At 35.4% G+C, this 19,820-nt stretch overlaps 2 protein-coding genes across 2 annotated transcripts; both read left to right on the top strand.

Annotated features, from left to right (window-relative positions):
• The first annotated feature begins 7,301 nt into the window (after positions 1-7,301).
• Positions 7,302-9,796, top strand: LOC109184537 (ankyrin repeat and protein kinase domain-containing protein 1). The gene is made up of 3 exons (XM_019334550.1): positions 7,302-8,145; positions 8,946-9,120; positions 9,253-9,796. Exons 1-3 carry the CDS (start codon positions 8,023-8,025, stop codon positions 9,465-9,467), a joined length of 513 nt encoding a protein of 170 aa, XP_019190095.1. The 5' UTR covers positions 7,302-8,022; the 3' UTR covers positions 9,468-9,796.
• A 3,605-nt stretch (positions 9,797-13,401) lies between these two features.
• Positions 13,402-17,347, top strand: LOC109184536 (B3 domain-containing protein Os01g0905400-like). Its single transcript, XM_019334549.1, has 7 exons — positions 13,402-13,532; positions 13,874-13,992; positions 14,186-14,957; positions 15,121-15,474; positions 15,608-15,658; positions 15,835-15,974; positions 16,825-17,347. The coding sequence occupies exons 2-7, from the start codon at positions 13,876-13,878 to the stop codon at positions 17,053-17,055; spliced, it is 1,665 nt and encodes a 554-aa protein (XP_019190094.1). The 5' UTR covers positions 13,402-13,532; positions 13,874-13,875; the 3' UTR covers positions 17,056-17,347.
• Positions 17,348-19,820: the final 2,473 nt, after the last annotated feature.

Here is a 19,820-nt window from a genome sequence, read left to right as displayed (position 1 = left end):
GAGCGTGGCACATGTTTAAAACTAAACATTTAGATCTGATTATTTGTATCAGAGCATACTATGTAGATAATATTCAAAAAAATTATCTAAATAGTATGCTCTGATACCAATTGTCCTATCTAAATGTTTAGGAATTAAACATGTGGCATGCTCTATTACAAATTTTCATGATGGAGTGATAAACTGCTTTGATACCAATTGTTCAGTCATCTTTTTTCAGAGTATGACTTTTAACGTGGTTTTAGCAAGTTTGAGCCCAGGAAGCTGCAATAGCATTCGCCTCCGTCCAGAATTGCTTTGGCCTTGGAAGTTTCGTCTCCCACACAACTCTGTTTCTCGACTTCCAAAGATGGTAAAGGACAACCACCACCTCACAAGAATGTCACCAATAAACATTTTGTGATGCATTTAAGTTTAACTTTAGATCTGTGTTGGAAATGAATTATTGTTTTGTAGCAGAATGAATTCGGGCAGTTTAATATACACTTATCTATATGTTACCATCATTCTGTAGTTCATGGATCTATGTTACCTATAATAATGTGCTATATAGACTTTAACAGCTGCTAATTCAAGTTATTCTTATTTTTCAGACGAAAAGATGGATGCTACAGTAATGGTAGCGTATGTAACCTAAGAAGTGTTTATATAATAAGGGATCATGAACTAAAACTTATATTAGTACCTTTGTTGTCAATTAGGTGCTTCCTCTAGCTGCGTATGATTGTAGACCTTTTAATTTGTCTCATATCTTTGATCTCATATGAAATTTGTTGTATGATGTCTTCAATTTGAGGTATATGAAGTTTGAATCAATGATTTGTAATGTACTTATTTGCCGTTCATTAATTATAGTTATCATAAAATTTTCAGTCATTTTTTCTTGAAATTGCTATCAATGTGTGCTACTTAATTTTATCATTTAATAATGGTGTTTCAACTGGATCATTTTTTAGATTCTTTATTGATTATTTTTGAAAATATTACTAACATTTTTGCTCCCAGTTTATGGCAAATGATGAAACACAATTCTGATTCTCAATTTTCTTTCACTTTTTATGTACTATTTGTAGATATATTACTTACTACGTATCTGGGCAGATTGATTTATATTTTTTCAAACGGTAGATTCAACACCTATTTTTGTTGTATATTCTTTTCATTTAGTCATCTTTAATGCTGAGTAATATAATAAACTCCGATTCTAAATTAATGGTCAAAAAATGTTTAAAAAAATAGTTTAATCTGATGCCTTATATCTAAACTTTGATGATTCAAAATCAATATTTGTAGTATATAGAGGATTAATTTAATCATATTTAACATTTGAATACAAATTTTAGGCGTAAAAGTGAGAAACCTTTTTGAACTGATAGTAACCGTAAACAAATTATTTGACTTAAAATTTAATCTAACTCTAAACTGTATGTTTTTTTTTTACTTAAGTCGCCTACTATTGTTTTTGAAATTTGTTAAGTTTCCTGCTTTGATTTATTAGTTTTCAAATCTTGATCATATATTTAAGTGGTGTAATCTTTTACATGTAATAGTTAGTTACAACATAAAAATTCTTGATCTCATAAAGCTTGTCCTCTTTAAGAATTTCTCTATATTTCACACATCATCTTTTTGAATGTTGGTATGTATATACTCTCCCCGCCAATAAGAAGCAAAAATGAGTATAGTATATTCTTTATGTTTATTGAGAGTGCATTAAAAAAAACTTTAGAGATTGCTTAGGGAAGAAAATGCACTACCAAAAAATTAGAGATTGCTTAGGGAAAAATATGCAGTAAAAAAAAAAAAGAAAAAAAAAGATAGGATTACCTCTTCATAATGCAGAAAACATTCAAGACTCTTGCTAGTATGCCCCCTACCCTAATTTTAGAGACTCTATACAACCTGACAGCTCGCACTCTTATAGCTCTCATTTTATGTACATGGTGGATTTCTTTTACAGTCACACACATGAAAGGCATCTTTAGGATACAAATGAAGATGCAATATGCTGATGGCTACAATCTGTTATCTAGCCAAAAAATATTTTATAGGCTTTTAACGATAACATGTCTGCTCTTGATAAATTTTCAAGAGCAACCACATTATTGAAAATACTAGCTTTTATTAAATGTTGTATTTATTTAATTTTAAATTTTATTATCTCATTTATTTATGATTAACTGGTTTGTAATAATTCAACTTATTATATTTTATATTTTGAATATCATATATCAAGATGACTGAACAATTGGTATTGGAGCGGTATATTACTTCATCCTGATAATTGATATCAGAGCATGTCACATGTTTAAACTTAAACATTTAGATCTGATCATTTGTATTAGAGCATACTATGTAGATAATATTCAAAGAATTTATCTACATAGTATGCTCTGATACCAATTGTCTTATCTAAATGTTTAGGAATTAAACATGTGACATGCTCTGGTACAAATTTTCATGATGGAATGATAAACTGCTCTGATATTAATTGTCCAGTCATCTTTTTCAAACTATGACTTTTAATGTGGTTGTAGCAAGTTTGAGCCCAGGAAGCTACAGTAGCATTCGCCTCTGTTGCTTTGGCCTTGGAAGCTTCGCCTCCCACACAGCTCCGTTTCTCGACTTCCAAAGATGGTAAAGAACAACAACCACATTCACAAAAATGTCACCAGTTAACATTTTGTGATGCATGTTAGTTTAACTTTAGCAGAATATATTCGCGCAGTTTAATATACACTTATCTATATGTTACCATCATTCTGTAGTTCATGGATCTATGTTATCTATAATAATGTGCTATATAGACTTTAACAACTGCTAATTTAAGCTATTCTTGTTTTTCAGACGAAGAAGATGGATGCTACAGTAATGGTGGTGCATGTAACCTAAGAAGTGCTTATATAATAAGGAATCATGAAGTAAGACTTATATTTGTACATTTGTTGTCAATTAGGTGCTTCCTCTCGCTACTTATGATTGTAAATCTTTTAATACACCATATAACTCACCGCACCCCAATGGTGTATTTCTGAACACTGTATGATGTTTTTACTCACACCTAATGGTGTATTTTTAGTGATGCATACCTAATTTGTGTGTGTGTTTTGTGGTGCATTTTCCTAAACTTGATGGTGTATATTTGTTGAATTATTGGTGACGCCGCACCTAAGGACATCGCCGTACTTGAACCTTACTCTATATATATATATATATATATATATAACCTAATTATATATATATAATTAGGTTATGATGAGGTTGTGCGGTGAGAGGAGAGCCATTGATTTTATTTAAATCTGTTGAAAAAAATAGCATAAATTGGCATAAAATAGCATTTTAGTAGCTATTTTGTGGTACAATTATCAGTGGGATCCACTTCCGATTTGAGTCGGGTCAAAGTGAATTCGGGTTCATCGTAGTGAGACGAAAAGATTGATATATTGTACGCTCAAAATGGATAATTGATTCTCAAAGTAGATCCATTTGAGTTGGAAAATGAAGGGAAAAAACGAAGCTTTTGTCCCACATGGGTTTGGGAAGTGGATTTGCACCACTATTTATACAAGAGCTCTTTTAAGGTTTATTGAATTGTATAACATAAAGGCTTTTTCTTGTGCACAGGGGTGATGTAAAAGGCTATGGGCATAATAATTTGTGCGCGGTGCAGCTATACTGAGACTTAGACTTGCTGTATGCACCCAGTACGCGCTGCAACCTGTAGTACCCGTGTCGATTGAGACTTAGACTTATTATAACCTGCAATATAATAATTAGATTAGGATACTTAAACTTATTATAACCTGCAATATAATAATTAGATTAGGATTCTATATTAATTAGTATTCCGTATATTTTTGGAAAACTTCCCTATCTCTATATATATTACAAAATAAATAAATAATATTAAAAAAAATCGAATGGGATAACTAGAAAAAATTGCTATAGTGGAATTAGGCATGTGCAAATCTGACCCAACCCGAAATATCCACCCGATTCGACATCCGAAACCAAGGCATCCGACCCACTCCACACCTGAATCACCATATCCGATCCGCATGACCAAACGACGTCGGATAAGCGAGATCGGATAGGGTTTGATTTTTTTGTATCCGATCCGTCCGATTATCCGAACTTTCATAGGGTTAGGGTTTCCTATATAGTAAACGACGTCGTCTGGCCTAAGTATATATATATATATATATATATATATATGTGTGTGTGTGTGTGTGTGTGTGTGTGTGTGTGTGTGTGTGTGTGTGTGTGTGTGTGTGTGTGTGTGTGTGTGTGTGTGTGTGTGTGTGTGTGTGTGTGTGTGTGTGTGTGTGAGTTGAACGCGCCATTTGCGCAGTCGCTACTCTCTCTCTCTCTCTGAGACTCCTTCTCTGAGTTCTCTCTACTCTTCATCTCCTTTGACTTCTCTCTAATCTCTGAGAGTCTGAGACTTTGAGTTCTCTCTACTCCTCAGTCCTCTCGACTCTTTCTACTCTCTACTCTCTGTTAGTCTGAGGCTCTTACTTCTTCGATACTCCGATAATCCGATTGTCCGGTGGCCGGTGCCCGTTAGTGGTGGAAGCCCTTCTCGAGTTCTCGTGGTGATCATTGAGTAGAGGCCCTTGTTCTCCGGGGAATATTAAGGGGAAACCAAGTAAAACACAAACTCTAGTTTTTATTTTTATGATTTGTTGATTTTATTCACTGCATGTTATTATATTTGTGTTATATTATGAATATGTTGTGATCTATGTTGTGATCTATTATTGTATTATGGTGGAAGCTGTTGTAATCTCAAACCTTAGATTTGTAGTTGTGATTTATTCACTGTATTGTGATATATTCTGTAGGGTTGTGTGCAAATCCGATCCAACATGCTAATATTCTGATAATGGTGGAAGCAGTGTGATTTTGTGATATTATGCGATCTATTGTGATGTCCCTTTAAAAGTTAAAGACTTGAATGTGAGATAATCAAGTTTCAAACTTGAAATTTCCATTTATTCGTGAAAGCCATTAACTGAAATCCAAATAATGATGAACTGGATAAAGTGTAGAAATGCTGACTGCTGTCAGCAGGTTTGCTGTAAAGAACTAAAGATGTTGATTGGAATGATTGTTGAAGTTTAAGTGATTAACTTTTTTTTTTTTTTATTTGTTGGAAGTTAAACACTTAAACTTAGATTAATTTTGTATTTTTGTTTACTTTTGCAATTTTTGTTGTAAAATTAAATTATTATACGTTTGATGTTTCTGTTCTTTAGCTTTGAAAATTATTAAGTTGTTGCTTGTTTTATTTTAAGGAATATTTTGTTTTAGTTATTCAATTATTAATGACTTTTTGAAATCCGAAATTCGATCCGTAAAATTCGACATCCGATTTAGCATATCCAATAAATTTTAAAGTACAAAAAATAACGAATTGAATTGATAAAATACAATCCAAAATCCGATCAGATGGACGGAATACATATCCGATCCGATGCACAGGCCTAAGTGGAATGACTAATAGAGTAATGGGGTTAGAAATGTTATTTTATCATAATAATTCAGAGTATAAATCTGCAATTTTTGAAGGTTTTTTTTTTTTTTTTTGGCTCAAGTGTCAAATCGCACCATGAACCAATTGCGATATGTCATGCCGCACCCTAATCTTATATAAGTGATTATTCGATTCACAAACTAAAAATTTTTGTCCGCCTAGCATTTTTTACAGGTTTCCCTGTTACTTTGATGACATGGAGCCGGTGGACTTATTTTATTTACTTGGTCAAATAAACTGATGAGCTGTCTTCTTTTCCTCCTTATCTTCTTTCAACCCTTATCGTCGACTTACCAGAGCTTCAGCTTCAACATGGTGACTCCCTGATTTGCGAATGATTTCTCAATTTTCGCCAAAAAGAAATCAACAATCATTTCATTCTTCTTCCAAATTTGGTTCTGAATTCTTTGTATTTTTCTTGGATATTATGCTTTAATTTCTGTGATTAATGGGAAATTATTATGCTTTCTTCTCCCAAATTCTACTGCTTTCTTGCAGCGATTACTTAGAGGGCGTTTGGTTGAAACATGGGAATCTGAATCGGGATGGGGTTTTAGCGAAGTAGCTTGTTTGTATGCGATTGAGATGGACCGAACCCGTATCTTGGCGGGGCGACCCAGTTGTTCGCAGCAGGTCGGCAGTCCGGGTGGAAGGCAGCAGCGGCGACCGATTGCGGTGGCGGGGTGCTCGACTCCATTGTTCCTCTCCTCATCAACGGCAGCAGCTGGAAGCAGAGCACGGTTTGGCAACATGTCTCAACACCCGGGAATGCATCCTTGTTCGACAACCACTCCAGTTCTTCCTCCATATCTTCAGGGAAGTCATCAGGGTTAATGGATTTTGATGACCCCAAGGAAGACGAAACAACAGGTGAAGTGCCAATGGCGGCGGCGGCCTGGTTCGCGTCCTTCTCGCCTTCACCCTCGTCCAAGTTAAAGTTCAGAAGGTATTTTACCAGATAAAGCTAGTTCCTGGTTGAACTGCTCTGACATCTGACTAAAAGAAAGAGCATCGGAGCGAAACCGGGTGCGTTCGCCCTTATCGCACTTGATGGAGGTGGAGACGCTAGGGACTACAACGCCGGCCGGCAGAACCAAGTCTCTGGTGGAGCTGCGTTGAATTTTTGCATTTTCTATTATATTTCCAAATTCCGTCTCAGCAATCACTGATTTCTCTGTAATATTTTGTGTATTTCTCGCCTATATTTTGTTAAAGGCTTTGGAGATAAATCGTTGTGGCCGATTGCATATGATTTTGAACATTCAGATTGATTTATGAAGTTTTTCTGGAATTTCCAGAATCCGGCGACACTCCGATCGCCGGAACGCCACATCTACAACGCAGATGGCTGGAAATTCAAATTTTGGGTTATTCAATTAAACTGATGAAATGACTGCCACATCTATTGAAATGGCTGACACATCTACAAAACAAAACACATGTCTGCCAAATCACCTCCACATCACTAATTTATTACCTTTAACCTGAAGGTTACCTGTAAAAAATACTAGGCGGACAAAAATTTTTAGTTTGTGAATCGAATAATCACTTATATAAGATCAGGGTGCGGCATGACATATCGCAATTGGTTCATGGTGCGATTTGACACTTCAACCTTTTTTTTTTTTTTTTCACATAATTCAGTCTAATTTTTGAGATACCGAACGTGCCCTCAGAAACCTGGTTCCAGAACATTTGACTACCCTATAACCAATAGAACAATGACCGGTGTCCACTTATCTCTACTAAAATACACCGCCTCGGCATAACGCTTCACGGCGGCTTCCTCTTCAATTCGGATTCTAGGGTTTCCTTTCATTCATCCTTCATCTCATCCCCAATCTCCCAGAACTGAATATATGCAACCTCCAAACCAGTTCCGACCCGCACGAGGATTCATATAGCCCCGTCATCTCTTCTCCGTATTCGATTCCAAGATACGTATCCTGATTGAAGTGTTTTGGTGTTGAGAATTTTAATTATAATGATTATCTCTTTTCTCCTCCGCTTCACTTCATCGTCGCCGGTGACGTCTACAAATCTCCGCGCTTTCGGCCCCGGTCTTAATCCTTTTGCTCCGTACAACCTCGCCAATCATTCTTGCTCTCGCTAAGCGCTCTTCCCCCCTCCCCTAACATCTCTCTTCTTTGTTTGCTCCTTTGTTTTCTTTCGTCCGATAATGTAATTGGAGGGAAATATTTTTTTCGTTTGCAATTTTTTTTCGCTTCTGGGTCTTATAGACAGAACTGTGAACTGTCTGCCTGTTTCTTGAATCTTGAAAGATAAGATCTAATTTCGTTTGAAATTCGCGAATTTGGGATTTGGTTTGCGTCTGCTGGGTTTCAATTGAAACCCAGGAATATACTGTGGATTGGTTTCAGATTTCGTGGTTTATGTAAAAAAATTGGAGAAGAAACAAATCAATTTCATCGGTCGAGAATAATCTAGTTTTGTTCTTGAAGAGTCGTGATTTTAGGGTTAAGATCATGCCTGAAGATCAGTTGGGTTTATACAAGCGGTCTAAAAGGTTGCATATGACCGCTGGAGATAGAGATGATCGTGGCTGGACTCCTCTACACATTGTTGCTCGGAAAGGTGACCTGAGAGAGGTATAGATCTTCTCCCACATATGAAAAGGTTAAATTTTTAGCTTATATGTTACCTAATTTCATGGCTTTTGTATTGAATTTATTTGTGTGGAGTTTTAGTTGATAGTATAATTTAGTACTATAATATTAGGATGGTATAAGAAAGATATGATGCTGGTGTGTTTTCTTACAGTAGCTAGACATCTATCAGATTGGGTCTCCAGCACAATGGGAAACTCGTTTCTCTTTTTTAAAAGAAATTAGAATGATGGGTGGGCTTTTTTTTCAGTTACATCCGTTGGGTTCAATTTGTTTGCCTTTTCTTTTCCCTTTTTGGGCTTCTTGTGTTGAAATTGAGTATATTTCTTAATCATTTAGTTGGATTTCTTATTTTATTGGGTTTATCTAATTTGAGGAATATTTTACAGACTACACTTTCTCATTCATTCCAATCAATATTTTAGTTTTCTAGCGCTTTCTAGCTCACTAGTGATTGGTAGTGAAATGATGATTTTGCATGTTACAACTATTTCTTTAGAATTTTGGGTGAGCATAGGAGTTCTGCCTCTGAGGTGTTGTATTGTGCGAAAATGGCTTAACCTTCTGTTTCTAATTTTGTAACCTCCTTGTTGTCTCTTCTGCTATTTTATGATTATGTTTAATTTATTTATGCCTTGTGATGACTATATCTGTGGTTATATGATTTCATTTTGTCTCCCTTATTTGTCATTGCATCACTCTTATAAGAAATTTTTTTCATTATTTCTTGCTCTGTAGCATCTGCTTTCAGTCTTGTCTAAGTGAATGTATGATGTTTACAGGTTAGGCGACTTCTTAATGAAGGCATTGATCCAAATGTGGCTGCATGGGGCCCAAAAGCTCAGGGTGTCACACCCCTTCATCTTGCTGCTAAGGGTGGCCACCGCAAAATTATGGATGAATTGCTTGAGCACGGTGCTGACATTGATGCACGAACCAAGGGAGCTTGTGGTGGATGTAAGTACAGTTTTTGAAAACGTCTTCCTTTTTTTAAAAAAAAATGTTGAGGTTAAGAATTCATTTCATTTAAGCACCATTTTCAACTAAGCTAACAAACTGATCTTTATTTTGTAACTCTCTCGAATACAGGGACTCCTCTACATCATGCAGCTAAAGAAAGAAAGAAGAAAGCAATCAAGTATCTGATTAAAAACGGTGCTTTTCTGCCAGATGACATCAATGACACCAGGTTCAATCCACCCGTGCACTACTGTCCTGGTCTTGAGTGGGCTTATGATGAGATGAAGCGTCTTAAAGGGGACAGTTCATCATCTGGTGAGGGCTCCTATAGCTCTGGGAATTGAGATAAGCGAATGTGTTGGAAGTCCAGTCCTATTTGGGATTCGGTTTATTCAATATTATGCACTGCGCCAATATTTCCAGTTGCCGTCATCCAGATCTATATGTTGCATTTGTTAATGCCTAGCGTTACATGTTGGATGTTGCTATTTCAATGGTTTTCTTTATGCTGTCCATTTGCTTTGGAGGGTTGTTGTTCTAAACTCAGATGTCTTAGTATCTGGTGTATTGTATTTTTATCTTTATTTTGATGGTGACTGATATCAACATCTACAAGACTACATTGTGGATCTTTGAACAATAAAGTGTTGTTTGGTGATGAATATTTGTTGAATTTGTGTTGTGCCATCTTATGTTACTTCTATTTTACATTCTAACCAGTATAATTTTGAAGAACTCTATGGTCGTTGAAATGATTATGGTTGTGGAGTGTGGACTAGGGTTTATCATGCCCATTGTGAACTCTGGTTCTGGTTATATACTTACAATTACATATTATGTGTCTTCGATTTTTATGTTTATAGGTTATGTACTTATAATTAACATATTATATATTAAAGGGTGAATCAACGATTTAGTCTCTCAGTTATTTGCGACTTGTCAATGTTGTCCCTCAATCGCGTATTCATCGATTTGGTCCCCGAAAATAATTGTTTTTCGTCAATTTAGTCCTTATGGCCGTATTCCGTCAAGACTCAAGCGAAAGCTCCGATTTGCCCTGGGCATTTTGGTCTTTTCACGCCTTCTTCTTCATTAACTCTGATCAAGCTTCGCCAGAGAAACTCAAACTCGCCGGAGGGAGCTCCATCTCGACGAAAAACAATTATTTTCGGCTAGTTTACAACAAAATGCCCTGCATGTTGACGGATTCCAGCAACCTATCAATGGTCTCAGTTCATTAATCTGTAATTAGCTAAACTTCTTATCTATTTGTTCAATTATGGTTATTTTTGCCGGAATTCAAATTCTGAGACTTGGAAAGGTGCCACTTAGCATTGTAGGGTGGAGAATCCAACGACATCTTCGACAATCCAACCATGGAGTTCTTCCGACTCTGAAAAAGTGTGAAGAGAGTCACTGAACCGTAGGCGATTTTCCTCCACCGCACGGCATCGATCTCTTCATCGCCAGTGTTGCTAAGGTTCAACTCCACCACCTTTCTGCCAGCCTTGTTGTCTTGGTTATTTTTGCCGGAATTCAAATTCTGAGACTTGGAAAAGTACCGCTTAGCATTGTAGGGTGGAGAATCCAACGACATCTTCGACAACCCAACCATGGAGTTCTTCCGACTCTGAAAAAGTGTGAAGAGAGTCACTGAACCGTAGGCGATTTTCCTCCACCGCACGGCATCGATCTCTTCATCGCCAGTGTTGCTAAGGTTCAACTCCACCACCTTTCTGCCAGCCTTGTTGTCTCCGTCGCCAGCATCGTCGGGGCTCGGCTTCTGGAGGAGTGTCACGCGGAGAGTGTTCCTGTGCGCCCAGGAGATCGAGGCACTGTGAATTGGGGGTTTAAGGCTGTAACAGAGGGGGTAGACCACATTTGGGTTTTCAAATTTCGGCGGGAACAGGGACCATTGATAGATCGCCGGAATTTGTCGCTATGCGATGTATTTTGCTGTAAACTAGCCGAAAATAATTGTTTTTCGTCGAGATGGAGCTCCCTCCGGCGAGCTTGAGCTTCTCCGGCGAAGCTTGGTCAGAGTTAATGAAGAAGAAGGCGTGAAAAGACCAAAATGCCCAGGGCAAATCGGAGCTTTCGCCTGAGTCTTGACGGAATACGGCCATAGGGACTAAATTGACGAAAAACAATTATTTTCGGGGACCAAATCGATGAATACGCGATTGAGGGGCAACATTGACAAGTCGCAAATAACTGAGGGACCAAATCGTTGATTCATCCTATATTAAATGTTCTCTTTTAACTATTTACTACTGATTTGTGTTAACAAAACTTGATTGAAGTTATTTGTTTAACGAACTTTGTCTGAAGTTATTTTTAATTTAATTTTTTCTAAGATTAAACTAACGAAGTTTAACTGAAGTTATTTTTAATTCAATTTCTCTGTCATAGAAGGGAAACACTTCCAGTCTAAAGGGACCAACCAATCAATGAAAAAGGCTAATACAAAAAAGGGACCAACCAATGAAAAAAATGGACACAAAAAAGGGATCAACCAATGAAAAAAGGGACTAACCAATGAAGTTGAGCGGATAGTGCAATTAAGATTAATTAAGTCTAAAATTATCTGTTTGGACTGTTTGGGAGTTTCCTAAATCTCCTAAACCTGTAAAAAAAAAAAGTAATTAAGTCTAAAATTATTTGTTTGGCAGGTTAGTGCCTTCTAAACAGGCACATGTCAGAAGACACTAACCTGCCAAATAGGTAATTTTGGACTTAATTAATTTTATTTTTTACATGTTTAGGGAATTTAAATGGAGCTTATATATATATATATATATATATATATATATATATATATATATATATATAGGAGAGGAGACTCAATTATACTATCTGTTTGATTTAGGGAACCAATTTGACATTTTTTTCCTTTGACATACCTAGCTTAAAGTTTCCATAATGCATCAAAATCTTTCTACTTTGAACTATATATGTATACTTTTACAACTCTTTTGGTTCGCTGGAAAATATTTGAAAGAAAATGGAATTGAAATTCCATGGAAAATAAATTTCAAGAAAATAGATTCCATTGTTTGGTTGGTGGAAAAGAAATTATTGGAAATATGAATTCCATTGTTTTTTTTGAGTTTGGAATGGTAATGAATAATGAGTATAATGACAAATATAATCCTACACAACAATAATAATATAATATAATAATAATAAGAGTAATTAATAAAGAATAATGAGGGTAAAATTGTCATATTAGTTTTCTATGAAAAACCTTTTCCATGGAAAACAAAATACATAGGATGAGCTAAGAATTTGTTTTCCTCATTCTTAAGGAAAAAATTTTCCAATGAACCAACCAAACAACATAAAACATCATTTTTCTTTACTTGTAGGAAAATATTTTCCATGGAAAATGTTTTCTATCAAACCGAACACCCCCTTAGTTAACATTGAACTCACGAATTTAAAAATTAAAATTTACCTAAAAAATAATGGTCAAATAAATAGAACATGATTCTCATATTAAAAGTTTACAAATTTGATTCTTGTCAACATTTTTTTTTGGTCAAGTTCGTTACATATGACATTCCTAGTGTGGTTTGTAGGCTATTGCATAAGAATATGATTTACTCAATGAGTTAGTGCACACTCTTGGATAGTAGTGCATATTTTCACAGTGACAACAAAAAAAACTAAAATTTGTATAATTTGTGACAATTTTAATAAAATATTTGAATGTTTATAATTTAATTCAATTATTAAATATTTTTACCCTTAAATACCATTTTCATAACAGAGTTCACAAATTTAATATACAACATTGTCATCGTTCGAAAAAGTTATATTTTGAGTGTTCTACTATATGTGCTTCTAAATTATACTTTCTCAATTTTTACTCGTTGATGTGGTAGATAGACTATTTTCATCATGTGTGTTTCAACAAAAATATCTACATCAAAAATTTAAAAGTGAAAGTAAAATTTGAAAGTACGCATACTAATTTTCATAATTTTATAAGTTAAATAATAAAAGTATATAATGTTAACTTATAAGAAATTAAGAATGTTAAATATTATAAATAAAATGATGGCATTATATTTTTAAAATAAAATAATAATTTTAGTTTCATTATTTAAAACATTATTTTTCAAATTGCATTCATTGTTTTACCAATATTTTATGCTTAAGAAAGAAAAATAAGACGGTTTCCACTTTCCAAGATATTTTTTTACTAGACAGTATATAATTGAATTGGGGGAAAATAAAAAGCGCTATTGTACAAATGATTCAAAAATTCGGTACTGAAGTATTAATTTTAAAAAGTTTGATCACATCATATACAAATTTTGAAAATTTGAGATAAACCCTAAACATCGCGCGGTGGGATGTCTGAGATTCTTGCGGAGAAGCTCTGATACTGTCTCAATTTGAAGGTATCGAAAATCTTTAGTCTGTGGAGATGATATTGGAGTGTCGAGATTTCTGGAAATCGTTAATGTGTTAATAGTTTGAGTCTCTGATTATTATTAGCGGAATGTTTATACTTTCTCTCTGCTTCGTGCTTTATATATATATGATCAGGCTTTTCTTCTATTGTAGTTTTTTTTCTTTGATTTAATGTAGTATAAATCCCTAGTGTATTTGATGTATGAAAGTTAGCTGTGTTTTTGGATATTATTTCCCATTCCCTTCTTTTCAGGAATTTAATGTAGTATAAATCCCTAGGTTTACATGATAAAATGTTTTAATTTTCTGGAGAAAAGTTGGTTTGCAGAGATGGGAGCTAGTGAGAAGTGCGGACAGTTTTGTCCACTAATTCATCACCAATGCAGTCTGAATCCAGTTGTTTCTTTCTTCAAAGTCATCGTCAGCAATGAATTCTTGGAAACTCTGGTATCATCGAATCACCAAATAACTCGTTTTTAGTTAATTTGGCTATGTACTTCTTGCTTTTGTTATTTCGTGGTCTAAACAAATGTGGTTATGTACTTAATAAACCCATTTAGAGAAGGTATTGTATGTTGTTTCTTGATCAAATGACGTTATATTCTAACACTTTTTCATGCTGCAACTTAATCTCTTGCAGTTTCTGCCTCCTACATCTGTTAAATATGTGTCCCACTTGGTTGGTCAAGAAATATATCTTGAGGACTCTATTGGAGTTAAATCAAAAGCAACTGTATCATATTGTAAAGGTACACTGGCTATCAATCAGGGATGGCGCCAATTCTCGTTGGACCATAATGTTGAAACGGGGGACTTTGTGCTGTTGTATTTGATGAATGGACCTGTAGGGCACTTTGTTGTTCACATATATGGCCGAAGTGGTTGTCTGAAAACCAACTTTGATGCACCTTCAGAGAGAAGTAACAAAAGAGCACGGACTATCAGAAGCTTACCTGAACAAGATGAGGCTGCAGGCATAAATTCAATGAACAAAGAGGGTTCTCCTACTTCTTTTGCAACTATGCCAGGCTTTGGAAACAATCATCACCAGCCCCCCACAATCACACACACTCCAATCATTGATGTAGATAGTGGAAGGAAACAATCCAGTCCACCTGTCATGCATTTTGAAGAACCATTTTATATGTCTGGTCAAGATATTGGATACAATCAAGAGGAAAACAGAATGCATTTATTTGACCTATCAAGTTTTGAAATGCCGGCATTCAGGCATGCTGAAGGAAACAACAACTTTTCAAAAGGTAAAAATGATCCTCTTGATCTTGTTCAGCAAGATGTGCAGTCAGAAAAGGATACTACGTCTCTGAATGATCTTGTATTCACAACCAAGAGAGAAGCCTACCACTCTCCAGGCAGGATTCTTATGGATTCCAATGGAATATCTCACTTTGGTAATCTCCAATCTCATTCAATTGCTTAAATATAATGGTTTATGTTCATTGATTTTGTATGTTATTTTTTAGGTTCTTTTCACATGTAATTGAAGCTTCTCCCCTTTCTTTTTGCAAATGCTATTAAATTTCCATTTATTAACTATTGTTTTACACCTGAACAATGAAAAAATGAAACCAGAAGAGAAAGATCTCATGCAGGTGAGAACACAAGGTGTGACCCAACCAAGATCTGAAATGCCAGCAAGTAGACCTGCTGAAAGAAAGAGGATTTTAATAGGAGACAAAGAAGCTATAGAACATGCTGAGAGTGAAGTTATTGTTTTAAAGGAAAAAAGTTTCAGAGAAAGTATTATGTCATGTAAGAATAAAAAGAGCCCCTGCACAGGCAGTGCTCAGATGGCCAGAGCACAACGTGGTGCCAAAGAAAGTATTACACCATGTAAGAAGAAAAAGAGCCCCGGCATAGGCAATGTTCAGATGGCCAGAGCAGAATGTGGTGGAGCATCTGACGTTGGTAATTTCTGATTCAAGTCTTTTCTTTTCATCATTCCACACCAGTTTTTGTTCACTCTTTCTGTATGTTGTTGGAATTAACACTAATTAATTCCCATTTGGTAAATGGGGATTTTTTTTGCCCTCCTTAATAGCTAAGGAAACGAGAGTAGTTAAAAGAGAACCAGTGGAGGTGGGGAACGAAGGTATGATTGATGAAGAATGGTAATTGGTATTTTTTTTTGTTGAAGTTATTTTATTTCTTGTTCAGTGGCCTCTTATTTTAGAAGCACACCTTCTTGTGTTCTTTCTTGATGTGTTTCTATTTATATTTCATTGCAACCTTAATCCTTTCTACTGTTCTACATATTGCATTGACAAGATACAGGAAATGAACGGAACTTGAGAAGCAAGTCTTACATAAATGTCAAAAGTGAGCCCGTTGATTCAGCAGATACACCAATACTTGCTGCTCCATCCAATGACTCCTTTCTGGTGATGGTTGATCATCAGGATTTTCTCGTATGTATCTTGTTGAAATATCATTCTTTCTATGAATGCTGGACTTTTTCAACTTTGATCAGTTTTCATTTTATTTATGGTCTCGTATACTCTGACTTTATACTTGCCTAGTTTTATCATCTGAGTTGTTAGAGTTTGCATTATGTACATGTCCATGACTCCAAATACTGCGTAATATTCTTAGGAACTTATATCCAAGTCTTGGCCTCTTCCAGTCTTCTGTCTTTCTAGTTCCATGTTATCACTTTTTATAACCAATGCATTTACAATTCTACTTTTTACATCTCTAAAACATTTTAATGAGTTCTCTTTCCTTTTCTCCTCAATAGGTGACACCGTGTTTTAAGTAACATTCAGTCTAGATTTTTTTTTCTCGCTTTTGTATTCATAAGTTATAAATTATGTTGAATATATGCATGTAACTGGGTTTCCATAATCATGTGTATATTCATGGTATTTGGATAGTACGGAGTAATATATTACTCTCTTTATCATATTTTATTAATTTTACTTTCGTTTTTACTATATAAAAGGAAAATATTATATCATAGTTATTAAAATTGTTGATATGACTAAAATCTTACATTTATAATCTTATCGAGATTCTTAAAAATTTTAGACGCAACAATTTATAACAAATCTTATATTCCTATTAAATAACTTTGTTAATTGGTGTACTTTCATGCCTTTCTCTTTGTTTAATTGGAGGCTCAGTGATCTGATGCAGTTGTGCGTTATCGTTTTGTTGCAATATTCTCTCCCTTTTTTTTTTTTTTTTTTTTTTCCTTGCCTCCTGTTGTGCGCCTAATTCCTTTATTTATCCGTGTATGCCCTTGATCCTCGCACACAGGAACTACCAGATTCATGGCCTAGCATAAGAACCCGAGAAAATAAGATTATATTCCTCGAAGATCCAACTAACAGAGTTTGGCCGACTTTATACCAGAAGAAGCAGCAGTTGAGAGTTTTAGCAGGTGGATGGAAAGACTTCAGTGTGGCTAACGAGCTTAAACCAGGACAGGAATGTGTTTTCCAAGCCAAAGGATTCCCTTATTACAGTGTTGATATTAGACGTAAGTAGGAATGCAGGATGGCAAAGGAACCAACCCGCTTGACTTTTTGAAGGTTTTTTGCGCGGTGAACAGCTGACTGTATAGTTTAGTTTTGTAGGCATTGCATTGCTCACAGGTGCAGAAGCAATGGAAAATTGGAAATGGTTCTTGAAGTGTTTTCTGTGCTGCTGCTGCAGCACTATCTTTTTGTCTAGCTTTAGTCTAAATGATGAAGCTCTGTACTCTTTGTGGGTTGGAACTTCATCAGTTTATCTTTTGCAAAGCAGTAGACAAAACATATATGCTAAAAAAGATTCACATTTTTAGTCTTAAAACATATATGCAAAGCAGTGAACGAGCCGTGCAGTCCTACAAATTATCCTCATCATAAAAAAAAAATTGCATGTTAGCAATAACAAAAAGATAAATGGAAAATATTAAGGCTTTGTACATTTATTTTTATATTGAGGAAATTATACCTTTTTTTTTTTTTTTGAATTTGTATATTGATATTCAAACACATTAATTTTAGTGGAACCAGCTAAAAAAAATTTAGGCTAAAAGTGTCATCCCGCACCATGAACTATCATGATCTTTAATAAGTGATATTTTTTCCGGTAATCCTGATGACATGGCACGGTAATAAGCTGACGTGGTCTTATTTCTTAGTCCCCATTTTTAATTAAAGAATTAAAAAACAAAAACAAAAACAACTGCGTCGCCGGAGAGAAACTACCATGGAAGCGTTGAACAATTTTGATGCTACTCAAAGGCTAAACTTGGGGATGGGATGCATGCGTAGGAGCTGCTGCATTATCGTCGGAGCTTTTGAGATACCAAGGGACTGAAGGGCCGGCAACTGAAAACGCGATGGCTCCAGCGAGGACGTTGAAGCAATTAGTGGAGACGAGGACGCTAACCAGAGCTCTCAACCCAAGAGCGTCCACTCCGTCGTCGTCGTTGGTCACCATTACTGTGGGCAGATTGTCGGAGTAGTTAACGCCGCCGTTGTTCTCCATCGCAATTCGCACCTGGGGATAGACACAAACAATCTTTAAAGGGCGGATTATATTATGGATGGAAGTGGGAGTTGTTGCTGCTAATGGGCGCAGCATCAGCCCTCTATTTATGGGCATCATTAGCCGCAGTCTAGGCGTCCTGGTCCTCCTCATACGCGGAAGAAATTCGTATCTGGTGGGTGGTTGATCGCAAGTGGTGTGCTTTCTTCTGCTAGTCTTAAGGTGTTTATGCTCACGCCAAGACTCTGTTGATGGCTATTTCCGGCGATCTATTAATTCAGTGAGGACGGCTTTGGTCTGGTTGATGTTTTTGGTTCTTGATTTGTCCAGTTTAAATGTTCGCTGATTCTAGTTTCATCATCAACGTCCCCAACATCGAGCCTCCATCATCATTGTCATCAAGCTCCACCATCCACTTACACGCCATAGCTTCGTCACCATCAACATCATCTTCATCAAAGCTCTCTCTCTTCTCTATTAGTTCCAAGCAAAAAGAACGACAAAAGTGAAGGTACCTTCGGAGGGTGAGTGAGTGTTGCGTTCGGACGAAAGAAAAATAATAATAATAAAGCTGGGTTTTTTTGTTACTGGTTTGCTGCGGACGTGAGGTAGAGAAGACGATGGTGATTTCGTTGGTGGGTGAAGATAGTTGGCGGCTTTGTCGCGGTGGTGCGCCTCTGCTGCTATCCTGGCGGTGACGGATGGCCGGAAAAGGGAAGCGGTCGTGGAGCTCATTCGCAAGTTCTAGGTAGGGGACGGAAAAAAAAATTCCATGTCAGCATGATTACCGATAACTTGTAGGAAACCTATAAAAAGTTCTGAAAAAAAAATAATGGTTTATGGATCTAAATATCACTTATTAAAGATCATGGTGTGGCTTAAATAATTGAAAATGGTTCATTGGGCTTAATGACACTTTAGCCAAAAATTTATAATATATATGCGCACACATAATACGTACAAAAATAATAGATGATTTTTACTAACACGTCTTTGAGTTCATTGTATACTCGTACGAAATCTTTTTAGTCTAGTTTATTTTTAATGTGTGATTTGTAGACTACTATATATATGAGCGGTCAAGGACCTTTGGTTTAATGACATCAAGTTGTTCTCTCATATGAGAGTTTGTGGGTTCGAGTCTCAGTGGAGTCAATATTGACTTTTTGTGCTTTAGGTTGAGAAAGTAGTTGGTAGTACTCAAATATATATATATACTAGTATTTTTTTATGCGCGATGCGCAAAAATAGGTGCCCAATATTAATACATTATATTACAATTTTAAATTTATTTAGATTTTAGATATTTAAATTATTCTAAATAATAATAATAATGTAAATCATTTTTATAAATTTGATATTTATATGTATGTAATAATTAACATATAACTCAAATATTTAATGTGTATATATTATATATTATTAATGAAGAAGATAAGAAAATATATGGTGGATGCATGTGCATGGTAATAATAGTGGAAAAGATAACGGTAGGGGTATGTTTGTCCAAAATATTTTAATGTACAACCTTTATAGCATAATGTACAAAAAAAACTTAACGGAAGAAACGGACATAAATCAGGGGTATAACTTTCATTCACACTTATTATGTTTTTAGATATATATATATATATATATATATATATATATATATATACACACACACACACACACACACACACACACACACACGAGCGAGTTTACCTAGTGTACAACTTCGAATATAAAGGTATGTTTTTCTTGACACCTAAAAATATTTAGTGAAGTTTCAATAA

Source organism: Ipomoea nil, unplaced genomic scaffold (assembly GCF_001879475.1).
Source record: "Ipomoea nil cultivar Tokyo-kokei standard unplaced genomic scaffold, Asagao_1.1 scaffold1262, whole genome shotgun sequence".
In the NCBI taxonomy this organism is placed as follows: Eukaryota; Viridiplantae; Streptophyta; class Magnoliopsida; order Solanales; family Convolvulaceae; genus Ipomoea; species Ipomoea nil.
This window is presented reverse-complemented; position numbering and strand designations above follow the sequence as displayed.

Excerpts from the sequence above, each read along its gene's own strand:
- LOC109184537 (XM_019334550.1), top strand. The coding sequence starts at position 8,023 with ATGCCTGAAGATCAGTTGGGTTTATACAAGCGGTCTAAAAGGTTGCAT. Across the intron at positions 8,146-8,945 it reads GGAAAGGTGACCTGAGAGAG|GTTAGGCGACTTCTTAATGA; the intron begins GTATAGATCTTC and ends TGATGTTTACAG. Across the intron at positions 9,121-9,252 it reads CAAGGGAGCTTGTGGTGGAT|GGACTCCTCTACATCATGCA; the intron begins GTAAGTACAGTT and ends TCTCGAATACAG.
- LOC109184536 (XM_019334549.1), top strand. The coding sequence starts at position 13,876 with ATGGGAGCTAGTGAGAAGTGCGGACAGTTTTGTCCACTAATTCATCAC. Across the intron at positions 14,958-15,120 it reads CAATGGAATATCTCACTTTG|ATGAAAAAATGAAACCAGAA; the intron begins GTAATCTCCAAT and ends TACACCTGAACA. Across the intron at positions 15,975-16,824 it reads TTGATCATCAGGATTTTCTC|GAACTACCAGATTCATGGCC; the intron begins GTATGTATCTTG and ends CCTCGCACACAG.